This window comes from Anthonomus grandis, chromosome 1 (genome assembly GCF_022605725.1).
Source record: "Anthonomus grandis grandis chromosome 1, icAntGran1.3, whole genome shotgun sequence".
Lineage (NCBI taxonomy): Eukaryota > Metazoa > Arthropoda > Insecta > Coleoptera > Curculionidae > Anthonomus > Anthonomus grandis.
The window spans coordinates 49,545,030-49,568,190 of record NC_065546.1 but is presented as its reverse complement, the minus strand read 5'-3'; the positions used below and the strand labels follow the sequence as shown (position 1 = coordinate 49,568,190).

Here is a 23,161-nt window from a genome sequence, read left to right as displayed (position 1 = left end):
TCAGCTCAATTATTGCTAAGGTGTACCTCTCTCTAAAACTAATGAATTTTGATATGCTCTTAATATTGCAACCAAATAAATGGTCGGCGACTTTCTGATTCTTTTCTTTTTTAATTATGGTGCTGAATTTTTTACAAATTACTTAGGATTTTTAGTTAAAAGGCAATTTTAAAACTAATGGTATAGATTCATATTTGGCTTCAGAAAATATGACTATACATAATATGATAATTACCTATGTCCTATAGTAACTACATTGGCTAAACATGAAGCACGACGTAATAGCCTATTTTTAAACGTTGTTAATAGAATTATCTATTAAAAAATGCCAAAGTATCTTAATAATAAGCTATCGTTTAAGTCAATCAAGCATAACTTTTAATTCAGAAATGTTACTAGTCTACTAGATATACCAAAACACCAAACAATCAAATAGATAATTTAGAATAGGTTTATATCTAGTATACATTTATGTTTTAGTATTTTATCCGTTTACTTTTGAATTATGGTATGCTTACTTTTTATTTCATCAAAAAAGTATATATGACAGTAACACTAACTTTATTAACTTTAGCCACAATTATTAAAGTAATTTATATTTTAATTCATTAGCCTTTTAGAAAATTTATTATATTTATGAAGAACCTTGTTTTAATATTGTTTTATTATTTTTAAAACCTAAAAACTTTAAGCTAAATTTTCATCTTAGAATCTGGATATGGAATTTATAATATTACGGTATTAATCTTCTTTTATATTTGTCTCTAGATTCTTATGGCTTTTAATATTTTTATTTCGTTTAAAAATTTAAACTTTCCTGATGTTAATTTCTATAATGATTCTCAAATTAACTTATATTTATTTGACTTTGGCTGCATTTACATGAATACAGAATATTGTTTATAAATACTTTTTTCTTTTTTTGAAAAATTATGTTATACTTGAGATACGACGTTTGTTTTTTTGTACTTCCTTATCAGATTAATTTACACAAATTGGACTTAATTTATAATTATACTTCTTTTATATTTTATTATAACTATTTTCATGTTTTTATAAGTAAGTGTGCGACTTTTTTGTAAAATGTGTAACACATGCATATAAGTTATGCCGCGTTTATATCTTATTAGTCTCGAGTTACAGTTTAATTATTATTATTAATTTAAATTTTCTGTTGCTTTTGTATTATTATGTCTAAATTTTAGTGAATATATAAACTCACTCTATATATAAGTGCATATACATGCAATAACAATTTATGTTGATGCGTAATAACCAATTAATTTCAACGTTGTTGGTTGTTAGCGAAAGTTCGGCAAAGTTACGCGAATAAAGTGTAGTTTTGCGTAACCCAGTTTGCCTTCGGTTGGATATTCTTCAGTCAATGAAAATTAATACTGAATATACGAGTTTGCTGTTAGTTTGTATAGTATAAACCTTGTTTCAAAATTTTACTCGACTAAATTGTTCATTATAAATTAATATATATTTTTATTAAATTACGAGATAGTTTTACCATTAACCAGAACTCTTTATTTTTACTCCCGACACGTGTTTTGCTAACGATATTAGCATCTTCGGGAGAAGATTAAAACTGAAGTTTAATAAAGATAACCCGAAGATGCTAATATCATTAGCGAAACATGTGTCGAGAGTAAAAATAAAGAGGTTTGGTTAGTGGTAAAACACCAAAGGTTTCAACAATAAGACTATATATTTTTATTGTTTAAATGTTTTGTTCACTTTATGGTTTAATTAGATATATGTTCAACATTTTGTATAAGAAACAGAGTGACCTTAGGCTTAATAAACTTAATTTTTCTGATCAACTTTTAGAATTTCATACACACGACAAATTTTATTTAAACGGTTTTTACTGAAAAACGAGAAGTTTAAGTGATTTTTTGGAATAATTCCATTTTTAAAAAAGATTTTTGCTTCTACGAGTTTCGAAATAACAAAAATATTATAGCAAAAAATAGGCGCGTGTATGTTACGGCCCTGAAGTAGCAGCTCGAACTTTTATAATACCCTGTGTAACATGCATAATATATTTTTAGCATGCATCTACATTACCTGCAGTATTACGTTATTTACAATCCCTTTAGATTTAATCAAAGAACATGAAAGTAAATATTTTACATACCTTAAGTTTACAAAAGTCGCACGCCAGTAACTTCCGCAAATATTTGTGGAGTTAAATTAAACCTGGCCATGTTTAATTAATTTAGTTTAAATAAGCTACAGTACTTAGTGAATAGACAGTTAAAAGATTAGGGCGATGCACAAATGCGACTAATTAATTTATACATAATCAACCCTTAGAAGACAAAATATTAACGTTTGAAGTAGTATAAATAAAGAAAGGTGTTTTTTATTAAAATAGTTAAATACTTAGGTTTTAGTTAAAAACCCTATTTTGCTACTCCTATAATTTAATTTTTTTACATTATTATAGAAGTTTATTTTTATAATTCCCAAATATTAAATAATACTTTGTAACTATGATATTTATTTAATAAATTAGGGTAAAGGTTTGAAAATTTAATGGATATTTAAGTATTTATACCAACAGATGTTTATTTATTATTTAAGTAGGGTCAAATAGAAAGTTAAGTGTTTCATCCCGGACTGAAACGCAAAATGTATTAGAGGCTTTCCCCCATGTTTTATCGGTAAATCGGTTACAAGCATTGAATACGAAATTAGTTGCCTTTCTAACGAAGAGTTCCCCAAGGAGGGTAGCAACGCCAATAGGTTTCTTGATTTAGCCTCTTGATGAATACGTAATATTTAGTTAAATTAAAAACAAACTTATTTATTAAACTTAACACAAGAAAATACAGTTGCTGTTAGCTTACAATTATAGCCTTGTTCGCAATTAATTTTTTTTTTATTAAATAATTTTTCAAATATTACTTTAGTTTAATTCTTTTAATTCATTTTTTAAGTTCAAACTTGTATACTCCCACAATTATCTAGAGTGCAAATATGGAGAAATTGCAGCAGTACTTGCACTGCAGAAATCAAAAATTATGTCACAAGTTTCTATTATAACAAAACTAAAACGTTAAAATCTAAGCAAGTTTTACTTTATTGCTTGCAGTACTTTAATTGTTAATTGTTTAATTAATAATTTAAAATTTATTTATTTTGGATATTTAATATAATATATATCCTATAAAAGTTCAGTTGGTAGATTTTGCCGTGTTGAAAAAAGGAGAATAAGAGCATTGCTTCAATTTTTAGTTTTATGCACTTTTTAGTTAGTCACGCACTGACTTGTAAATTCAATTTTCTTCCAACACATTTACTACGAAAAAGATCTACTTGAGTATTAATATTTACTGATATATCGTCTTTGTTGCTATTAACACCAGTTATATTTTGAAACTCCAAGTTAGGGTCTCATTAAACATATGTATATTATAATTTCTTAAAAACAACTTACAACTTGTTGTAATGTGATCTATGTGGGTGTATCTCAAGGCCTGATGATGCTCCAAAATAAGCGAAATACGTGTAGCTTTTTAGGAAATTATATATACGTATATTTAATAAGACCCTGACTTAAAGTTTTTACTTTTATTTTGTTTTTTTTACCAGTTATATTTTATGATAACAATATTTCTTCAAAAAAAATATTGCTTCCAGTTAATAGTAACAAGATGAGGTCTCGTCTTTAATTCTAAAAGAAAAAAGATTTATAAACACTGTGGGAAATACAGAATTATTTAAAAGAGGAGTGTAAGTTTTAAAAATTGAGAAGAACTAGTTTATTAAGATAAATAAAATTTGTGTATACTAAATGTTATTAAAAATAATAAAAATGACCAAGAGACAAAAGAAAATACTGGAGATAATATTCAAGTTTCTAGGTTCTTTAATGAAGGGCGGAGTAAACATCTCAAAGTAAAAGAAGAAAGTTTTCTTAACTAAAATAGGGCATATTCATCTACATTTCAAGAAATTGATAGATTGTTTGATATTGTTTTCTTCGAAATATAAGAAAACTTTGATATTAACATGTGTTTTTAATTTAAGATTACAGGATGGATTGAAATCCGTACCGTTTTCTTTATCACACTATTAAATCTGGTACTCAATCACTATTCCAAAAGGTTAATAACTCTTTTTTTCTCTTGCTGCGGTTTAATTCGGATGTAAGACTAACAACGTTAGTTACAATATTAATCAAAGATATTTTAAAATATTGACTAAAGATTTTAAGGAATAAGGAAGACAGAGTTTAAGTTCTTTGCTTAAAACTACATCGATACCTCGCATTTCTTTGTAATTTAATTATAATATTTATTGCCTTCAACCCTATTTAGATTTTTAGGTGTAAAATATTTTTCATTCTAAAATTAGGTTTTTTGTTTTATTGACCTTTGCTTAAAAAAATATTTTTTTCTCTATTTATGGGATGTTCAGTGTAATTTTGTAATTGTAAATATTTCAACTTGGCAAAAATTATTTAGCAGTTTTCCGTGTTTATTTTTGCCTATTTAGCACGGTTAATTCTTATGAGTGCAGTTTAACTGTTCTTAAAAAAATGATCAAATTAACGAATAATACGTAGATTACTCACCTTTTAAATAATATATATCCAAGTTCCTCGATTAAAGCTTTATAACTTGTCAAATATTTCTGTCAATAGTAAATAAAAAATGTTTATTTAAAAAAAAGTTGTTTTTCTATTTGGCGCAGTTGGTAGGATAGTGCGGCGACAATTTCTAAACTCTTCAGAGCAATCAAGAAACAAAATATAGACAAGCAACGCAGGATCAATAAGTAGTGGGAATCAAGAAAGTGAAAAATTTCGGTGCTGCTAAGTTTTACCTTTTTATTCCTGTTTCAACTAGTTGCTTAAGGACTTTTGTAGGGATGATGTATTAATTACACTTCATTTTTATGTCAGTGTTCATAATAACTTATTCTGAACTTATAAGAATATTTTTTTTTGCTTTTTATGTTTTATTCTTCATTTTATTAATATTTTATATTATTTATAATATATAACATATATATTATAAATATTATTATATTAAATACAAAAATTTCGTCAATTTTTCTCAAAGAGACCAACACACAAAATTGTCGAAAACAAAGAAAACACAAAGGCACGGACTTATAACATATAATAACAGGCTGCACATGGTTCGCTCTAGCTAGAGCATCATCAAGCACTTATAAGCCATACACAACCTTCATATTACATAAATAAACGATAATACGTGAGTAATATCCACAAACTATACTAATACTGCTGACTAGTGCTAAGACTGAGATTTTTAAATCTTGGTGCCCTATAATCGATCTGAAAAATCTCCGGTATCCGGAGAAATTTGGTGGAGTCAAAAGTCCTGCCGTTCTGCTAGTGATTGAAGATCGAGGCCATCGACCGTGTTGCCGAGGCCTTACCTTTCTGCCATTTCCCGAGACCTGGATCTTCGAGTCGACATTTCTTGAGGCCAATCCAGAAATTTCGGAAGTACAACTTTATGGATTCCTTGATTGTACTCCTCCTGATCCTCCTGACCCTGAAGAACCCGTGCCTAGCACTTCAAGTTTAAAACATATGTGTATTTACACAGTATAGTACACTTGTGTATTTAATTCGTGTTAACGCTAGCCGTGACTTTGCGTTTTCTAGGTTTTCCTCAATATTTTAATTTTCCAAATTTAATAATAAATTACCAGATTTATGGTTAAGTTAAACGTTTCGATGAAACAGTATTTAAATAACTTACTTAATATTTATCATTTGGAGCATAATACATCAAATATTGGTGCCTAATTTTAAATCTGATAAGTCTTGTGATTCTGGGCTTAATAGGCATATCTTTAGATGTGTTTAGGTAAAACATTTTGAAAAAATCTAAATAATGCTAGGAAGAAAGGTGAAATTAAATAATTGGGATAAATTAGATAATACCCAAATCTAATGTTTTTTATAAAAAGCGATATTGGTACAAAAATGAATCAATAAGTAAATATTTCCTTGTAATACTAAAAGTCAAAATTTTAAGAAATTAATAGATCTATGGTTGGAACCTTTGGTGTGATGCTTAAATTACAGGATAGTTTTGCCACTAATCAAAACTCTTTACTTTTACTCTTGACACGTGTTTGGCTAACGATGTTAGCATCACAGTCTAATTGTTAAAGTCTAGTTGAAATCTATATACTTTGTTAGCATCTTCGGGAGAAGATTAAAATAGTTTTAATCTAAGTGTGTACTTATACCAAGTATTTGTTCTGCTAGTGGAGGTCTCAGCAAGCCTATATTACAATTTTCTAAGAAAATTACATAATAAGAAGAAACTGAGATACTAAGAATATCTTCTATAAGCTTGAGAAATTTGAATACATCAGTAGATGCATCCTATATATGTTTTCAAGTAGAATATTTACATGAAACTTTAAGCTTATCTACTCAAATTCATCAGCTATATGTGGGACAATAAGTAAATAGAATTTAGCAGCTCGTAGCATAAATTTTGGTTAAAAAAATTAGATTTAGAAATACAGAATTAATTTAATTAATATATGTTAATAAAAAATTTGTTTATTTTCAATATATATTTTTTATACAGGCATTGCGACCCAAAATGAAAGAAATGTTATACGTTAAAAAATATCAATAGAAATTACACAAAAAAAATTAAAAATACATTTCCAATTTAGAAAGTCTATTTGGAGCAAATTGTTATTATAAATTATAGCTGTTATAAATAATAATTGAGATTTTTCGCTACTATAAAGGATTTTAGGTAACAGTAATAATATTATATTACATATTAATATTTTGTTTTTTCTTATTGTATTTTGTTTTTCAGAGAAACCAAACTTTCTGAAGCCGATCTCCAATATAACTGTAGCAGTAGGCAGGGAAGCTATCTTGGAATGTTCAGTGCAAAATTTAAATTCTTATAAAGTAAGTAGATCTCAGGAATAAATAAACAAATTGTATAAATACTGTTTAATTTAAATATATTACCAAAAACATATTTTCATGATCAATTTGTAGATAATTTACCCTGTTTTAGAAAGAGGAGTTGCTAAACATTTTTAACCCATGATTAGTGAATAATGAGCATGACAGAGCTTTTATAGATAATATAATACTAATTAACCGATAAGCGTTATACTGTTAGTGGGTTAGTAATAATTAACTAGAAAGTATCGATTAATTTCTGGTGGTTCCTTCTATCTAGATGTTTTGCTTTTTATGGTTCCTTTTATCTTAATATAATATTTAAGTTATTTATATCTTAATTTTCAAATAGTGTCTAAAACTTCCTAAAAATCTTGATTGTCTTACATAGCGCTTTAAATTAAATATAGAAATCATAATTTTAGTAAACTGTGTATTATATCTGTACATTTTATTCAGTTTTTTAAGAGATATTGATGGCTCATTTTTTTAATATTAAAATAAGACTTTAAGTACCTTTTTGTTAAAGGTTTTTCGTTTCTCTACTCAGTTATTTGTATGTTTGTTTGACCGGGTTTGCTACTAAATTACACACTATCTTCCTACTTAATACGTACTAGATTCTTTAATTAGTTTATTAAAGTTCATTGTCCATTCCCAAATTCAAGTTTGAACATTTTAGGTAATTGATCACTGACTTATGAACTTCGTAATAATTTCATTCTCATTTAGAATAAGTGCAGCGGCTAACCAATTGTATAAAAACAAAAGTCTTACATGCCATCCTCAGATGCTGATGATTATAAGGACGCCTACTAGATGTGAAACTTTTGACTTCAACTTTTGTTTTTATTTGTAAATTAAGTATTATGGACAATTTTTCTTTAATAAGTAAAAAATTAAATTTGCCTATAATAGTTTTTTATGGCATTTTAAGAAGATTAATTTATCTCGTATGCGCTTTGTGGAATGTTACTCTTAGTCTACTTTGATAATACAATAGAATGTTATGACGACCTATAATCCCAAATCAATAACATAATTGGCTGATAAATCAACTGTTCGGCTTATAATTGATAATTTTGCTTATCCATAAATCCTACTAGAATATTGTATATTGTAACGAGTTCGTCAATATATTAGTTTGTAAAACTTGATTTACCAAAATAGGCGTAAATTATTAGTAAGAATACCACATAGTTTTGTAATCAATATTAATAACTTTAGCCCTATTTATCATTCATATATCAAATAAATATCCTTTTACTACCTAGTTTCCGAAAATTTAAATTTATAAGACACAAAGTTAATTCGTAATTTAAAGAAGCGCTTCTTCTAACCCCATTTTAACAGCAAATTTAAACATAAAATGGCGATTACCACTGCCGCACTAATACCGCGTCTTATCTAGATAGCGGTAATTTCACTAAAAATGGAAATTTGAGCAAAGCAATCCGATAAGATGTGTACCTAGTATTAAATTTAAATTTACGCAGTTAAAGAGAAGTTTCAAGTTTAAATGTTCTTAACCTAAATTATGGTTATTAGCCCGAGTGTTCATTATTTTATAATGTTTAAGATAAAACTATTGTGGGAACATACATACATAATGTTTTATCTAATGTAGTAAAAAACCCTTAATAGAAGAAAATTTAAAAAAATTATATAATTTTTTGACAGTAAACAATCAGAAATGTATGATGATAACATTTTACTTAATATTTCAATTTTAGCCACTGAAACATAAAGCACTTTTTTTTTGTAAAAATATAATGTTTTTCTTTTCTTAGTTAGCTAACCAAATAATGACGTGAAGTTTAACTCTTTTTAAAAAATAACTGCTTTCAAAAAAAAGTTTTATTCTTTCTAGCATTTTTCTATTATAATTTTTCCTTCACTATCAACAATCTGTTTTGACTTTACGTAGATTTAAAGAGTGAGTTAATAGTGGTATATCCGTGTGTAATCTGCAGTTACTTTAACCGTAGAAATTTATCTGACCTTTATAAGACAGCACGTGATTATTATGGATCATTTTTGCGATATTAAAAGATGTTGCAAACTCAGGGACAGATGTGTATAAACTTTGAAATGAAACTCATTTTTTCTTCTCCAACGACCTTTTATAAAAAAATATAATTTATAGAAATTCTACAAAAATATTATTTTATAATAATAATAATACCTAAACCGGGTTATAAATTAAAAAATATATACATTTTTTAAGCTTACGCGCTACTTGTTATAAATATGGCTATAAAAGTGCCTTTAAAATGTTGTTCTTGGTATATAAAATTAATATTTTGTTACAAAATAAGGCACGTTCTAATAACAAAACATGTTTATATTAGCTAAAGTTACTTAAGTACTAATGCTATGATTTTTTAAACTGTCATTAAAAAAAAAAGATAAATCTGTACATTTGGTTTTCGCGCTTTTCGGTGATATTTGTACCTGGTGTTTCTCTCAAAACTATCCACTGAATAAATATTAAATCACGTCTTAGCAACTCGAATACCCTTCGGGCGAATGGCCCTTCTTTTTAAAATAATTCTTATTTCTCAAGGATCTAAGGATTTTAATAAATTTTTTGTGGGTATTTAGACGATTATATTAATGAGTTGTATAATATTATTAATATCAATTTCTGTGGGAAAAGCTATATTAATAAAGAACATACTAGATATAAATTAAGCCTATATGATTTTCACTTTTTATTGGCATTTAATTGTCCTTTATCTTAATCTCCAACTATCATACTAAGCTAATACCTCAACGATATTTTTAAGAGGTTAACTTTTATCAAATGCTTTTAGAATTATCCTAAAGATATGAAAAATATCTTATTGCAATATAATATTGTATATTATCTTATTGATGTTTTGAAGCAATTTAGCAATTTATGATAGTGGGTGCAATAGTCACCTAATCCACACTACGAGGTGGTAATCTACGCCATAATATAATTTGCTAGGAAACAGCTTAATCATTTTCGGTCAGTAAATTTTAGTAATCTAGCTATGTTGTGCTAGGGCTAATGGAAAGGGGATTTGATACGCTTTGCTGCTCGGTCTATCATACTAATTGTACTATTACACTTTAGAACATTCCAATAGTGTGTATTGGCATAGGGTTATTTGATTATTTTTATTGAAATATGCAGTAATAAATATACAATACTTATATGTATTACTATATGTACCACAGCTAATAGAACACCTTCACTTTTTATTAATTTCTATTAAATTAGAATTATAAAAACTTAAATACACTAAGAACAAATGAGTCAGTTAACTGTATAAAGTAATTATTAGTTAATTATGAATAATAATTTAATCTATTCTTGTAATTAATTACAAAATCTAATGAACATTATTACTGATAAGCTAAAATTTTTCATTGTATTCAAACAGTTACAAAGATTATATGTTTAAATTATCTTGGTGAAAGCATTCAGAGGGATAGCATTTTATGGATTTTAGAATTTAATAAAGACATCATGATAGAATTAAGTAACATGACAGTTTTTTAATAGGTAAAACAAGGAAATTAATAATTCTCGAAACCTTAAATTTTTATTCATGCTTATTTTTTTCACGTTGAAATAAAAGTTGATCTAATTAAAATAATTATTTATTTTAATGTATCTCAAAAACCGAAATTGTAATAAGAAAGTAATTAAGTGACAAACATATGTATAAAAATAAAAGCAAATAAACACCTAAAAGAAAAGAGATGGAAAGGTAATAAAAGCTGGACACAAAACGAAGCTTAACTGTCATTTTTATTTAAAAATTTATCAATTAAGTTAAAAACATGACCAGTTACTAGATCTATCCTGGGAACGCTTTGGCCTTAAATATAATTAAAAATTATAGAAGAAATTATAATAATATAGTTTCTTAAATAAATACATAATACATACTTACAAACCATATTTTATGGGATGTATTAAAAAATAATAGAATCATTTAACTACTCTATGGAATTTTATTATCTGCAACGATATTTCTATGTACTGAAAATGACATTTAGTTGGTTTTTTGTTTACCTAATGTATTTTTATTGTATTAAAACCCTTTGCCTATTGTTATAATTTGCCAAGACTCTATTCTGCAGAGTCAAACTATGTAATCTGTAAAACTAACAAGTATTCTTATTTTTATTATGTTTCTTATGAATGCTACATAGAAAACTCGAAAAATTCATCCATTATCCCAAAGATGCTGGTCATATACTTTTATAAAAGGTAAAAACACAAAATCTACAGCATCACATTATATATTTAATAAAATTACAAAGGTTACATGTTTCGGTCGACTAGAGCATCATCAGACCATAACATCCCCAAAACACCTAACATATAAATAAACAAAGCTTACAATAAAAAAAAAATAAGAAAAAAAAAGTATATGGAAAACTGCCTTTTTCAAAATCTGACATATTTTCATTTTTAAGTTAGGATATGATGGGAATGGTTAAAGATTGTAACTTAAAGATTGTTAATACACATCCTAATATTGTCACGGCAAATATAAATTTTACCGTTTAAAGGCCAAGCGCTTTTCTTGCCGTATTTGCTCGTATCTTTTTAATGCTAGATTCTCAAATATTGTTATTTCAGAGCTTATGTATTGTTCTCTCTGTTCTTAAGGTTAATTAAATCACTAGATCATGCGACTAGCCACTTTTCTGCTAGTTTGTAAAACTTCTATCGCTTATCTGATGTTCTGAGGCGCCATGCAGATTTATATAACATAAATTAAAATTGAAGAAATTTATATGATTCTTCTATTAATTAAAAATTGTTACTACATCTGTTTATTGAAGTGAACTTTATTTAACAATTTTTGTTCTAATATTGCTCTACAACTTCAGAAAAATTTTAACCCTTCTGTGGATCCTCTTTCCTTTATGCCAGCTATTAAGGTCCCAAATTCCTTCTTCTTTATACCTACAAACCTGAACGACTCAAGAATATTCTGTATACTGAGAAAAATAAAAATTCAACTGGAGAAGACAACCTTTCAGCTAAGATTTTTCTCAACCTTCCAGAAACGGCGCTAAAGGCAACTAGTTGACGCAATTAATCTTTCTTGGAGCAAGGGAATATTTCCATCTTGCCTAAAATCAGCTAAAGTTATCCCAATTCACAAGGGTAGAGCTCTTGATAATCCTTCCAACTTTCGTCCCATCTCTCTCTTGTCTACGCTATCAAACGTAATCGAAAAACTGGTTAAAAACCCTTTTTAAAGTCCAAAAACATCCTCACCAGACTTCAATTTGGCTTCCGTGAAAATACCAGTACCAATGATGCCATGTTTAATTTTTTTCATGAGCTTTACTTCCAAATAAATGCTGGTGGAGTTTCGGCGGCAGTTTTTTGTGATTTGTCGAAGACTTTCGATTGTGTTTGCCACAGGATTCTGCTGCAGAAGCTTCATAATTATGGTTTTCGGGGAGTTTTATCTTCTTGGTTTGCTTCCTATCTGCAAGATCGGCAACAACGAGTGCTTGTAGGATCTAAGTACTCTGATTACCATCCTATCACCTTGGGAGTTTCTCAGGGTTCAGTTTTGGGGCCTATACTTTTTCTCCTATACATAAATGATCTTACCAATCTTCATGTACCGGGGAAATTTACTCTATTTGCCGATGATACCACACTTCTTTGGCACAGCCCAGACACAGATACTCTGCGAACTATATTAGCAACTGATCTTCAGGCAGTAAATCTCTGGTTTGAATCAAACTTGCTGTCACTAAATCCTCAAAAAACCAAATTATTGTGTTTTAAGTGTGCTCTAGATCACGTGCCTTTTTCTAATTCAGTAGTCCAGCAGTTTGATAATACAAAATTTTTGGGTATATTCATTGACAGAGAACTCAGATTTGAAGAGCATATCCTCGGTACTTGCAAAAAGGTGTCTGCAGGTTGTTTTGCAGTCAGACCGGCTACCCTGGAGCTTGGCATGAGTTTGAAAGATCTGTATATTTTTCATTAATTGAATCCCATCTTAGGTTTACCATTTGCTTCTGGGGTAATGCAGCTGCCTACCTTCTACAAATGCTGCTTGTTTTACAAAAGCGTGCTGTACGTTACATCTGTGGGGCTAAACCAAGAGATTCCTGTCGCCCATTATTTGTTAGGCTGGGCATACGCACTGTCTTCTCCCTCTACATTTAGGAAGTGGCTTGCTTACTTTTTGCAAATCGCTTTAAATTTATAACCCCAAATACAAGATACTTAACGCGAGTGAACGATCTAAATCTTCCAATCCCCTCCTCCACATTAACTAAAAAATCTATTTTCTACGAGGGAATCAAAATTTTCAATCGTTTACCAGGTGGAATCAGGGAGGCAACATGTATTGACACTTAACTTAAACGTAAATTGAAAATACTTTTGGCCAAAAAATGTTACTATTCACTGGATGAATACTACGTCGACACATTCTAATTTTCCCTAAGTGTAAGTTTACAGTATTTGAATTTAATTTGATTTGTTTGTATGGTTTGAATTCTTTGCTGTCTTATACTTGAGGAGATAATTATGGAATTTAATTTACTTTTTATGTATTTTTTTTCTGATGTTTGTTTTGGCACTCGAGTGTGTATGGGGTGTAGTGGTTAAGTTTAGTGGTAGTAATTTAAGGTAGCTCTGTTTAGAACAATTTTTCTTTGTTAATAACAATAAAGCATGTTTTTTTTTCTTTTTTACCTTCATGATATAACATTATAATTCTTAAAGAATTCACGATCTTTATCAGTCAGTAAGGTTTATTATTTCAATATAAAGCATACTAAAAATCAATAATTATTACAAAGAAAATAATAAATTTATAACAAAACGTTATAGTCCCATTAAACTTGAATTCGTTATGCATTCCGAGCATGCACCTACATTAAATTTAAACTTCCTCGCCGAAACACGAAGCTCTCCAATTAAAGTTTTAATCGCTTTTCAATCGAAACGGGCTCAGAAAAGTTTGCGGGAAAAACTTTTTTATTTACAATTGTGACGACAGTATAAAATTAGTACACATTCTCTTTGTTACGAAACTTAACTAGACGAAAATATAATACGTGCATTTATTGTACTAACTATTTCCTGTATTTATTGTTTCTTAGTTAATTGTAGTTTTCATTAAAAATAGCATTTATTTAAAAAAGCGACGATAAAATTTAAGTTTCAAAAACTTACGACTTTTGAAAATAACATAAAAAGAATAAAAAAAATATCTTATGTTAGGGGGCGATTGGCTTTAAAGTTCGATAATAAGTCTAATTTTTCTTTAAAACTGGATTAAAAATTGGACAAAATATTTTACTAATGTATACTAATTAAAAACCTACTAAAAGCGCTTTGAAATGCATATATTTTGTAATAGAAAGTACATTAAAAGCAATATCTTAAAAAAGAAAAAATACGATAAAACTTATTATTAACCCAATAAAAAACAAATATTCTCATATAAAATGACGCAATATTAATAAAGTAAGACCAATAACAACACACGATACAAGGCAAAGACCTCTCAGTCTATATATCACTAAAATTTGACCGAAGGTATTCCTCAATAGAGTAAAAGGCATGTTTAATTAGGTACTTCCTAATCTTGACCTTAAATGCAGCTTCCTTAACAGAGATAGGCAACACATTAAAAAACTGTATCCCATAATAAGATGTATCGCTACGAGATCTGTAATTGCATCAAGGAACTGTAGTTCCTAGTTTGGCGAGCATGAATATCAGCATAAGACATAAGCTTATAAAAGTTGCTCCTAATATACGGTAAGCATGGCAATATCCAAAATAAGCGCTTCTCAGTGTATAAGTTGTAACTGAGGTGACTAAGTTTTTTAACAGAAATATAGCCTCGATAATTTGGAGGCGAGTGCCTCAATTTGTGACTTCCAACTTAAATCTGTATCCACTGTGATTCCAAGGATGGTAACTGTTTCATCTAGAGCTTGAAGATATGGGTCACAGTCTCGAAGGGAAAAAGTATATTCTGGGTCTTAGTTTCACTCAAGCATAACCGATTTGACACGGCCCATTCTTTCAGTGCAGTTTAGGACTCAGTCAAGTAATCAAAGATATTGTATCATTTTAATCATGTCGATATTTTATAGATAAAATGTCGTCACAAGAGCATAACTAGACAGACAATTGTTATACATCAGAAACAAAATAGGCGCAAGAACTGATCCCTGTGATACACCATGAGTTATTAATAAACTCTGAGATCTACCACCCCCAAAATGAACATATTAACTTCTGTCAGTCAAGTAAGATTGGAGCAGAAAAATACTCTGATTTACAGTTAGCAAGTTTCTTAAGAATTATACCATGCTCCATACAAAAGCCCGCGACAATTCGTAAAAAGTGGCCTAGGGGCCTCTTTCAAAACCTTCTAGAATTTTATCACATAGGTCCCTGAGTACTAAGCTGGTGAAGTATTAATGTCTGTTGCTTCATATAGAAAAGAAAATTACTTTCAAAGTAGTCCTTAATTTGGTCCTCCAACAGGGTTTCTAGAATTTTACCAAAAGTTGGGACCAGAGAAATTGGACGATAGTTCTTAGGATCCGACTTCCAACCTTTCTCATGCATTTACTTTAGGATTTTGATACAATAAGTATTGTAAGACATAGATATATATAGAAACGTATCATCCATTTTTCTCTAAGAGACCAAACGAAAACAAAACAGGTAAGGACACAAAGTCACGGTCTCATCAAATCCATATAATATAAATATCCACATCCATATATGGATTTGATGAGACTGTGACTTTGTGTCCTTACCTTTGTTTTATAGATATATATATTCTTTAAATAATAATAATTTTTTATATTCTGCACGAACATTTTTTATTAGTTAGTGAGACCTTTGTTACATAAAAAAAAAATCAAGATTTAAAGTAATTAGGGTAATTTGAATTAAATTTTCATGAATTTTTCTGGTGATTTCTTTTTAATTAGTATTTTTATCGAATAAATTAAGACAATACAGATAAAAAAATGGATCATTTTAGTTAAAATACTTTTATATGAGCAACAGTATGCCTACCAGATTGGCAAACTCAAATATCCGGCCCTACACTGCCTGCTGAGAAAGGCGGATACTGCTTTGAGAAATAGAAAGGCCTATATAGGTAAAAGGTAGTCATAATAAAAAAACTAGGTACTTACAAGTAAAATATATATGATTTACTTTTTATACCGAGTACACCTCTGCCTAGATAAATTCTGTTTGATTTTTATGACAATCACTTACCGAATATAATTAGACTGATTTGGATAATTTTTATTTATAAGGATCTTATAAGAAAGCGGCTATTTTGTGAGGTTTTAAGGGATAGCCATATATTAATGCGGATCTTGATCAACTTTTAAAAAGATCAAATTTTTAAATTATATTTTTCACTTCTGGTAACATTTTTTCCATAAAACATGAATATGCTGTACTGGCTAGTTAATAATGTAAAAAATCCTAATACACTATTTATCAAGAATATAATTTTTTTTTAAATAATAATTAAAATATATTTTATATTTTCTTAATTATTCTAATTAATGAGGTGTGTTAAAATTTCATTATAATTGTACCAATAAATTTAATTTCGCAGCCATATCTGCTGCATAGGTGATTTTTGTGCATGATTCTTTTTATTACTTTTTAAACCAAATCAGTCATTTATTATTTGATTTTTTCTACAATATTGATGAGAATTCAGTATATTCATCCCCAAACAATTTTGTGTATATAGTGACGTTAAAAAAACAGTTTTATCGCGTAATTATTGGTACTCCTACCACATGTGCTAAAGGTGCAAGCTTTATAAAATATTTATAAAACGTTTTTATGACGGCTCTAAAAAGGTCACTTAAATGCTTCATTTGATCCTAGTAACAAAGCTCTTATAAAACATTTTTTTTAATGATCTTTTAAATTTGTATTTGATATTTATAAAATTTATAAAAACTGTTTTATGTTGGCGACAAACAACATTTATAGAGGATATCTAACACGCAATTTATTATCTGTATATTTTATTATTATATATTTTATAATCTGCGCGAATTCCATACTTATAAGAGCTATAAGAATATTGTGATACTGTAAACGTTATAACTATCACTATAAAAACTAGAATTGCTAGTTGGGAAGTCTCTGGGTCCAGTACTTTTCCAACACTATTGACTTTTTATAAAGCCAATAGACCGATATGTATACCAGCCTCTTAGCTGCCCACTATCTTCTACATTCAATATTATTCAAGATATATTTGTGCATTTCTTGCAAATTACTTTATTAAAGCTTTTATGCCTTTTAGAAAATATTTTTACTGGAGTAACCTAAACAGAATCTTAATAATAATTCCTAAACTTTTCGCATTATATAAGGTTCTTTAAATATTCTTATAATGCCACTCTCACTACTCATAAAAGATTTGCCATATTATTGTGACCTGTCATAATTATTAAATAATGATATGCTATGTATCAAGTTATGTCATTTTAAATTATTAAAAGATCATTTTGGTCAAAAATCAAACAACAAATACAATTTATAGCTTATTTTATCTTATGTAAGAGATAAGAAATGTAAGAGATTGAATAAACGTAGACAAATATCACCATAACAAAAACTTTAGCTTGCTGAGCAATATGTAGTGAATATGAAAATAATTTATTAAATTTTTTAACTATTTGATTTTTATTTTGTTAAATCTTTACGAATTAAATAGGGGTAATAAATCTAGAAAATCCTTTTGAGGTAATCGAGATTCTTTTTTTAACAATAATGCATAAAAACTTATATGAAATAAAAGAGATTGAAAGAAATTAAAATAAAATCAAAACATTTAGTGGCCCTCTGATATGCAAATTGAAACTTAAAAACGTTTAATTTTCTTCTAGCAGTCGCTACTGCAATTTCCCAACTACCTACATGCTCGTTCCATGTTGATTTTTCAATGTTTTTTTTTCCTTCTGACGTAATTTAACTGCGTTTGATTACTCAGCCATTCAATCAGTGCGAACAGAAAACGAAAAATTCGATAACTGTTTTTTCAAGCTTCAATGGAAATCCGAAGTGTAGAGAAAAGAAACAACGTTTTTCAAAACAAGGCTTATGTGAAGACTTATGCATGACTAGACTTATATAATACAATTTTTTTTTGTCATTGAGGTTTGGAGGACATATGCTTTAGGAGATATTCAGTAGAAAGCAAAGTAGAAATTTATTGTAAGTTTAGTTTTAAAGGAAACGCAACTGGAAAAGTAGGGTATAAACTACTCGAAAATTGATCTTACTTGGATAGGGAATATTATTATTATCAGCAAAAACAGTTTAGGATTTAAGCTGAATATAACAGAACCAAATTACCGTGAGACTGTAGCAGTTTAACGCTACTTATAATATCTATTAAAGTTTACCAATTTCTAACTTAAATCGTTACTTAGCAGATGCTTATAATACTAGAACATTTGGAAATTGGCAGTAAAAAATATTTAGGGTAAAGGTAAATTTCTAAAGGATTGATATATTAAATATGATCTCTCAAAGGTAATAAAATACAAATTTTAAATAGAAAAATGCATAACTTAAATGGATGTAATTTCTAGATTCTTTAACTTTAGTTCCAAATAATTCATAAATTCTTCCATTAGAGTATTTCATAAATTCTTTGATTCTAATCAAAAATATTATTTAGAAAAAATCTTTGCTCTTATAAAATTGCTTCAAGTTGCCTTTGTATGATATTATAATATGTTAAGTAGTTAAAAGTTGTAAGTTATATAATTACTAAAACAGTTACTAAACATATAAAATAAAAAACAATCGTAACTACGTAAAATCGTTAATACAACATAATTTCTAGTTTCTTTATATTTAATTCAATATAAATTTAAATTCATTTTTAAAATTGTTATTGTAAGTATAATTATTCTTGAGTAAAATGGCTGTACCATTTATTTTAGCAGCTTCTACAACGTGTCAAAGAAGTGCAAAATAAATTATAGAAGTTGCATAATAAAAGAGTTTTGGGTACATTATTAAAATTATTGTTGAGAGAAATAAGAATCATAATTGGTAAAATGGATTGGCACTTAAATAGACCTAAAATAGGCAAAAATTATTTTATAGTATGTGAAATTTAAAAAATTAAATAAATTAAGACTACTGTTGGATTGTGTCCAAATGAAACAGATTTTTTTTATTATATATTGAGATTTTGATCTTTAAAAGGTCGGTCTTTGAATATTAAATGTTGGCTTCTATTGTTAAATTTAAAAATAGTAATTATGTAATTTAAATAGAATTTTAATTAAATTTTCCTTTATTATGCTTTAGTGAAAATAATGCTGTTGCTGTCGGAGTCAGAAACATCCAACTAAGAGAGAAGAAATTTAATATCGTCTTTTTAGATATAAAAAGGCAAAACGTAATTTTGAGCAAGTATAATATGTCTTTGTTGTATATCTCAATTTACTTTTATATAACGTAGTTTTAAAATAAGTATTACACTCTTTACCTTTTATATTAATTTTATAGCAGCAGTTTAAGACATCAACTTTCTCAAAATTCTCCGTCTAAACTTAATTTTACTGAAACTAATATTCGTTAAAGAAACAGATACAATATTTACAGAAATTAATAAATTGAATGCCAAATTAAATTATACATAATCTTTTATATCTATTTAATAAGATAGTCCTCAAATATCAAATATTTATTTATCTATAATAAAATGAACAAACCAACGGACACATACCAACTTGTCGGACACATACAATCTTGTTTCTCGTTTTGTTGTTTTTATTTTTCTGTATTATACTGTAGTAAAAATAATTATTTTGCTGCCGCAGGCAAGAACATCCAACCAAAAGAAAAGAACGAAGTATTTGCTTTTGAAATATAATAAAACAAACTGTAATTTTGAAAAAATATATGTATCTTAAATTTTAATTATTTCTTATAAATCGTGGTTGTTTATCACACTGCAAAGCATTAGTAACTTAATTAACTAGATTAGCAACTAAAATTTAAAAACTTTAGAAATAATAAAACGCAAGTAAACATTTGACGCATCCAATATTCAGTTTAATTTAAAAATTTATGTTATATCTTTAAAATAGGTTTTAGTCAAATTTGTTTATTAGTGACTAAATTAAAGTTAATTTTACGATATAATCATGAATTATTAAGATAAAAATAGTTTTAATTAAAAAAAAACAAAACTCTCTTATTAATCATATTTACCATAATCTGTCTATAATAAAAATCATAAGAATCAGAATGCAAAAATTAGAAATAATAAAATGAATAACTATCAAGTAATTTTAATTTTTAATATTCATAATGATTCTATTTATAATTAATAAACCTTAAACATCTGGTATTTTTAAAACTTCAGAATAAAATAAAACATCTGCATAACTTAATTCGATATGATTCTTATGTTTTAGTTTTTATTAAAAAAACATCTTATTAGCATAGAGGTATTTATAAAAAAAATATTTCTTGTAGCATTATTTTCATATTCATATTTTTAAGAGGCCTGATTATTCAAAAAAACCGTTATTTTGCCCGTAAGAAATGAATTAGAATCAAGACCAAGCAAAAGAATGAATTAAATATCTTTTCTGATGTATAACTTTAAAAATATATAAGATCTTTAAAATGAAGATGTGTTTTTAAGTTAACAGGCTTAATTAAAAAAGAAATAAAATCCTTAGTAAAAAAACTCATATTTAATAATTTCGTTCAATTTTTGTTAAGTTATTAACCTGTTAAGCCGAAAAACCATATACAGTCATAGGCAAGAGTATGGAAAGATTTTCTTTTTACCTATACCTTTAATAATTCTTTATCAATAACAGATTTTACGTCAAAATATAAGCCAACACTACTAAATAAATTAACTTTTATTGGAAAAATTTAAATTGAAATAGTATGACCTTATGAACCATGCACAAAAAAATTTACACAAACTAAAAGTGCAAAATTCTGTATTTTGTTCCTGTGCCTTAATAACTTTCCTACATTTTCTTGGCATTGAATCTAAAAGATTCTAATACACTTCAACTGGAATGTTCTTTCACTCATATCATAAAACCTCACATAAATGATTTTCATTATTTATTATTTTTTCTGTTCAATCGGATTTGGGATCGGCGATTGCAAAGGCCATTCTAGATATTCACCGCTTTTTCTCTAAAAACCTTTTTTTACCAAGCGGGATGAGTATTTGGGATCACTATCTTCTTGATATCTCTATAAAAGATGCATTTCTTGTTCAGCCTAAGGCAACACCATCTCCTGTTTTATGTTGCGGTAGATAAATCCGTCCATTTTTCCAGTTATTTTTACCATCGGGCCCATTCCAGACCTCGAAAAGCATCCTATATTACCATAATACCATGCTTTACAGTAGGTTTTTGGTACTTATTGTAATAATGTAATACATAATGTGCCTACAGGCCTTCAAATACTTTAAATTTACTTTCATTACTCCAAAGCACTGTACCCAAGTTTTGAGGTGTCCAATTTAAATGCCTCTGAGCAACCTGAAGTCTTGTCGATTTTTGTTGAGAGTAATGATTTTTTAACAGCAACTCTTTCAAACAATCCAACTTCAAAAGGCGCCTTCTCACAGTTCGAGCCGTTTAATTTCAGCACAAATTTGCGACGATGACTTCTTTATCTTTTTAATTTATTTTGCGACACACGGGGTAGTTTTTCTAGTGCAACCTGGTTTTGGCTGATTATTAATATTGGCAAATAACCGAAACTTCTTCAAAATTCTTTACACTTTGTCTTTTTAAATCAACAACTCAAAGTCGCCACTTGGCAAATATTTATTTTGCTTCATTTTTAACACAGTGATGGATACAATAGTAACCGAAAAATACGTAACAATTATTCTAAATCTTAAACATACATATCAGACATTATCTTTACATACATATGTCTAAGACGTAAACAAAAAAGGCAGAAAAGAACGGAATGTCTAGAGCCCAAAGTAAAAGCATGCGATAAAAGTAAAGACATTAGCAAGTATGTTAAATAAACGTAGTATATTTTCATCAAATACAAGGTGTACTATAAAGGTAATTAAATTAAAAAATATTTCCTTACTTTTGTCCATGACTGTATATTTATATAAAAACCTCAAAAGTATTATTATTCTAAAATAAATTTTGTATTCTTAATAAGGTTATAATTAAATTAAATCAAAAGACGAAAAAAAAAAGGTACAGCTGAAACCTCCCTCAAAAAAAGTGCCTGTAAAAAATCCTTCGAGGAAATTACAGCACGTTAATGTTATTTTAAATTATCGGATTTGGGGTTTCCAGACAAATTTCCATTACGGCCTAACCCAGGGGCGGTAATATTATTTTTATGTTCTGCCCTCAGTAATCCTAACCTAAGAGGAAAGAAAATAAAAAAAAATAGGTAAAACGTTGCTCGGAGGAGTTTAAGAAAAACCACCAAGAAGATGTTTTAACTTTCAATTTTGCGCTTCTTTGCCTTGATTAATTTTGCTTGGAATAATCTTATATTTGCCTAAGGAAGCGATATGTTGGCACATTTCTTAGCTATGCTTCTTTAATTTCAAAACCTTTTATAATAAATAATAACTAAAACTTATATATGATATTTTAATATACACACGTAACATCATATATGTCTTTCAAATAAGATTTTTTTCATAATTCATACGAGAAGCTGAAATATATCAAAAATTCTTTGTCATTCTTGTAAGAGCGTATATAGAAAAGAGAGTCGAGATTCCATTACAGAGCTTTTTACTCGAGACTGCATATCATATATCACACCTGTCGAATTGAGTTCAAAGAACGAGATCGATACAGATTTTCTTTCGGTTGATTTTGGAACTTTACCAACTAGTGTGATTTTCTTTCCATATTTTCTTGCAAATTCAGCACAACTCGCATATGGGATAAAAGCCGCTCTCAGCTTTACACCGATAAGTTAGAAGTATTGATCTGAAATGTAGAGTTCATGTTAAATTAATATTAGAGATCTATTCAACAAAAAAAGTTATTAAAAGTGCTGTATTGTGGAGTTAACTTTAAAGTAGGCATAATTTAAGTGGTTATGATTTACACGTTTTTTAAAAGGTGAAATAATGGCATATTTATTCAAAAAAAGTTATGAAGCTAAAGAACAGCATCCTATCT

The 23,161-nt window shown here is 28.0% G+C and overlaps 1 protein-coding gene across 2 annotated transcripts in view; it reads left to right on the top strand.

Annotated features, from left to right (window-relative positions):
• LOC126736495 (neurotrimin-like) overlaps window positions 1-23,161 on the top strand; it is a 95,145-nt gene that overhangs the window by 35,074 nt on the left and 36,910 nt on the right. For both annotated transcript variants that reach the window (XM_050440882.1, XM_050440877.1), the window contains exon 2: window positions 6,843-6,940. In XM_050440882.1, coding sequence (XP_050296839.1) covers window positions 6,843-6,940 — 98 coding nt within the window. The remainder of the gene's footprint in view (window positions 1-6,842; window positions 6,941-23,161) is intronic.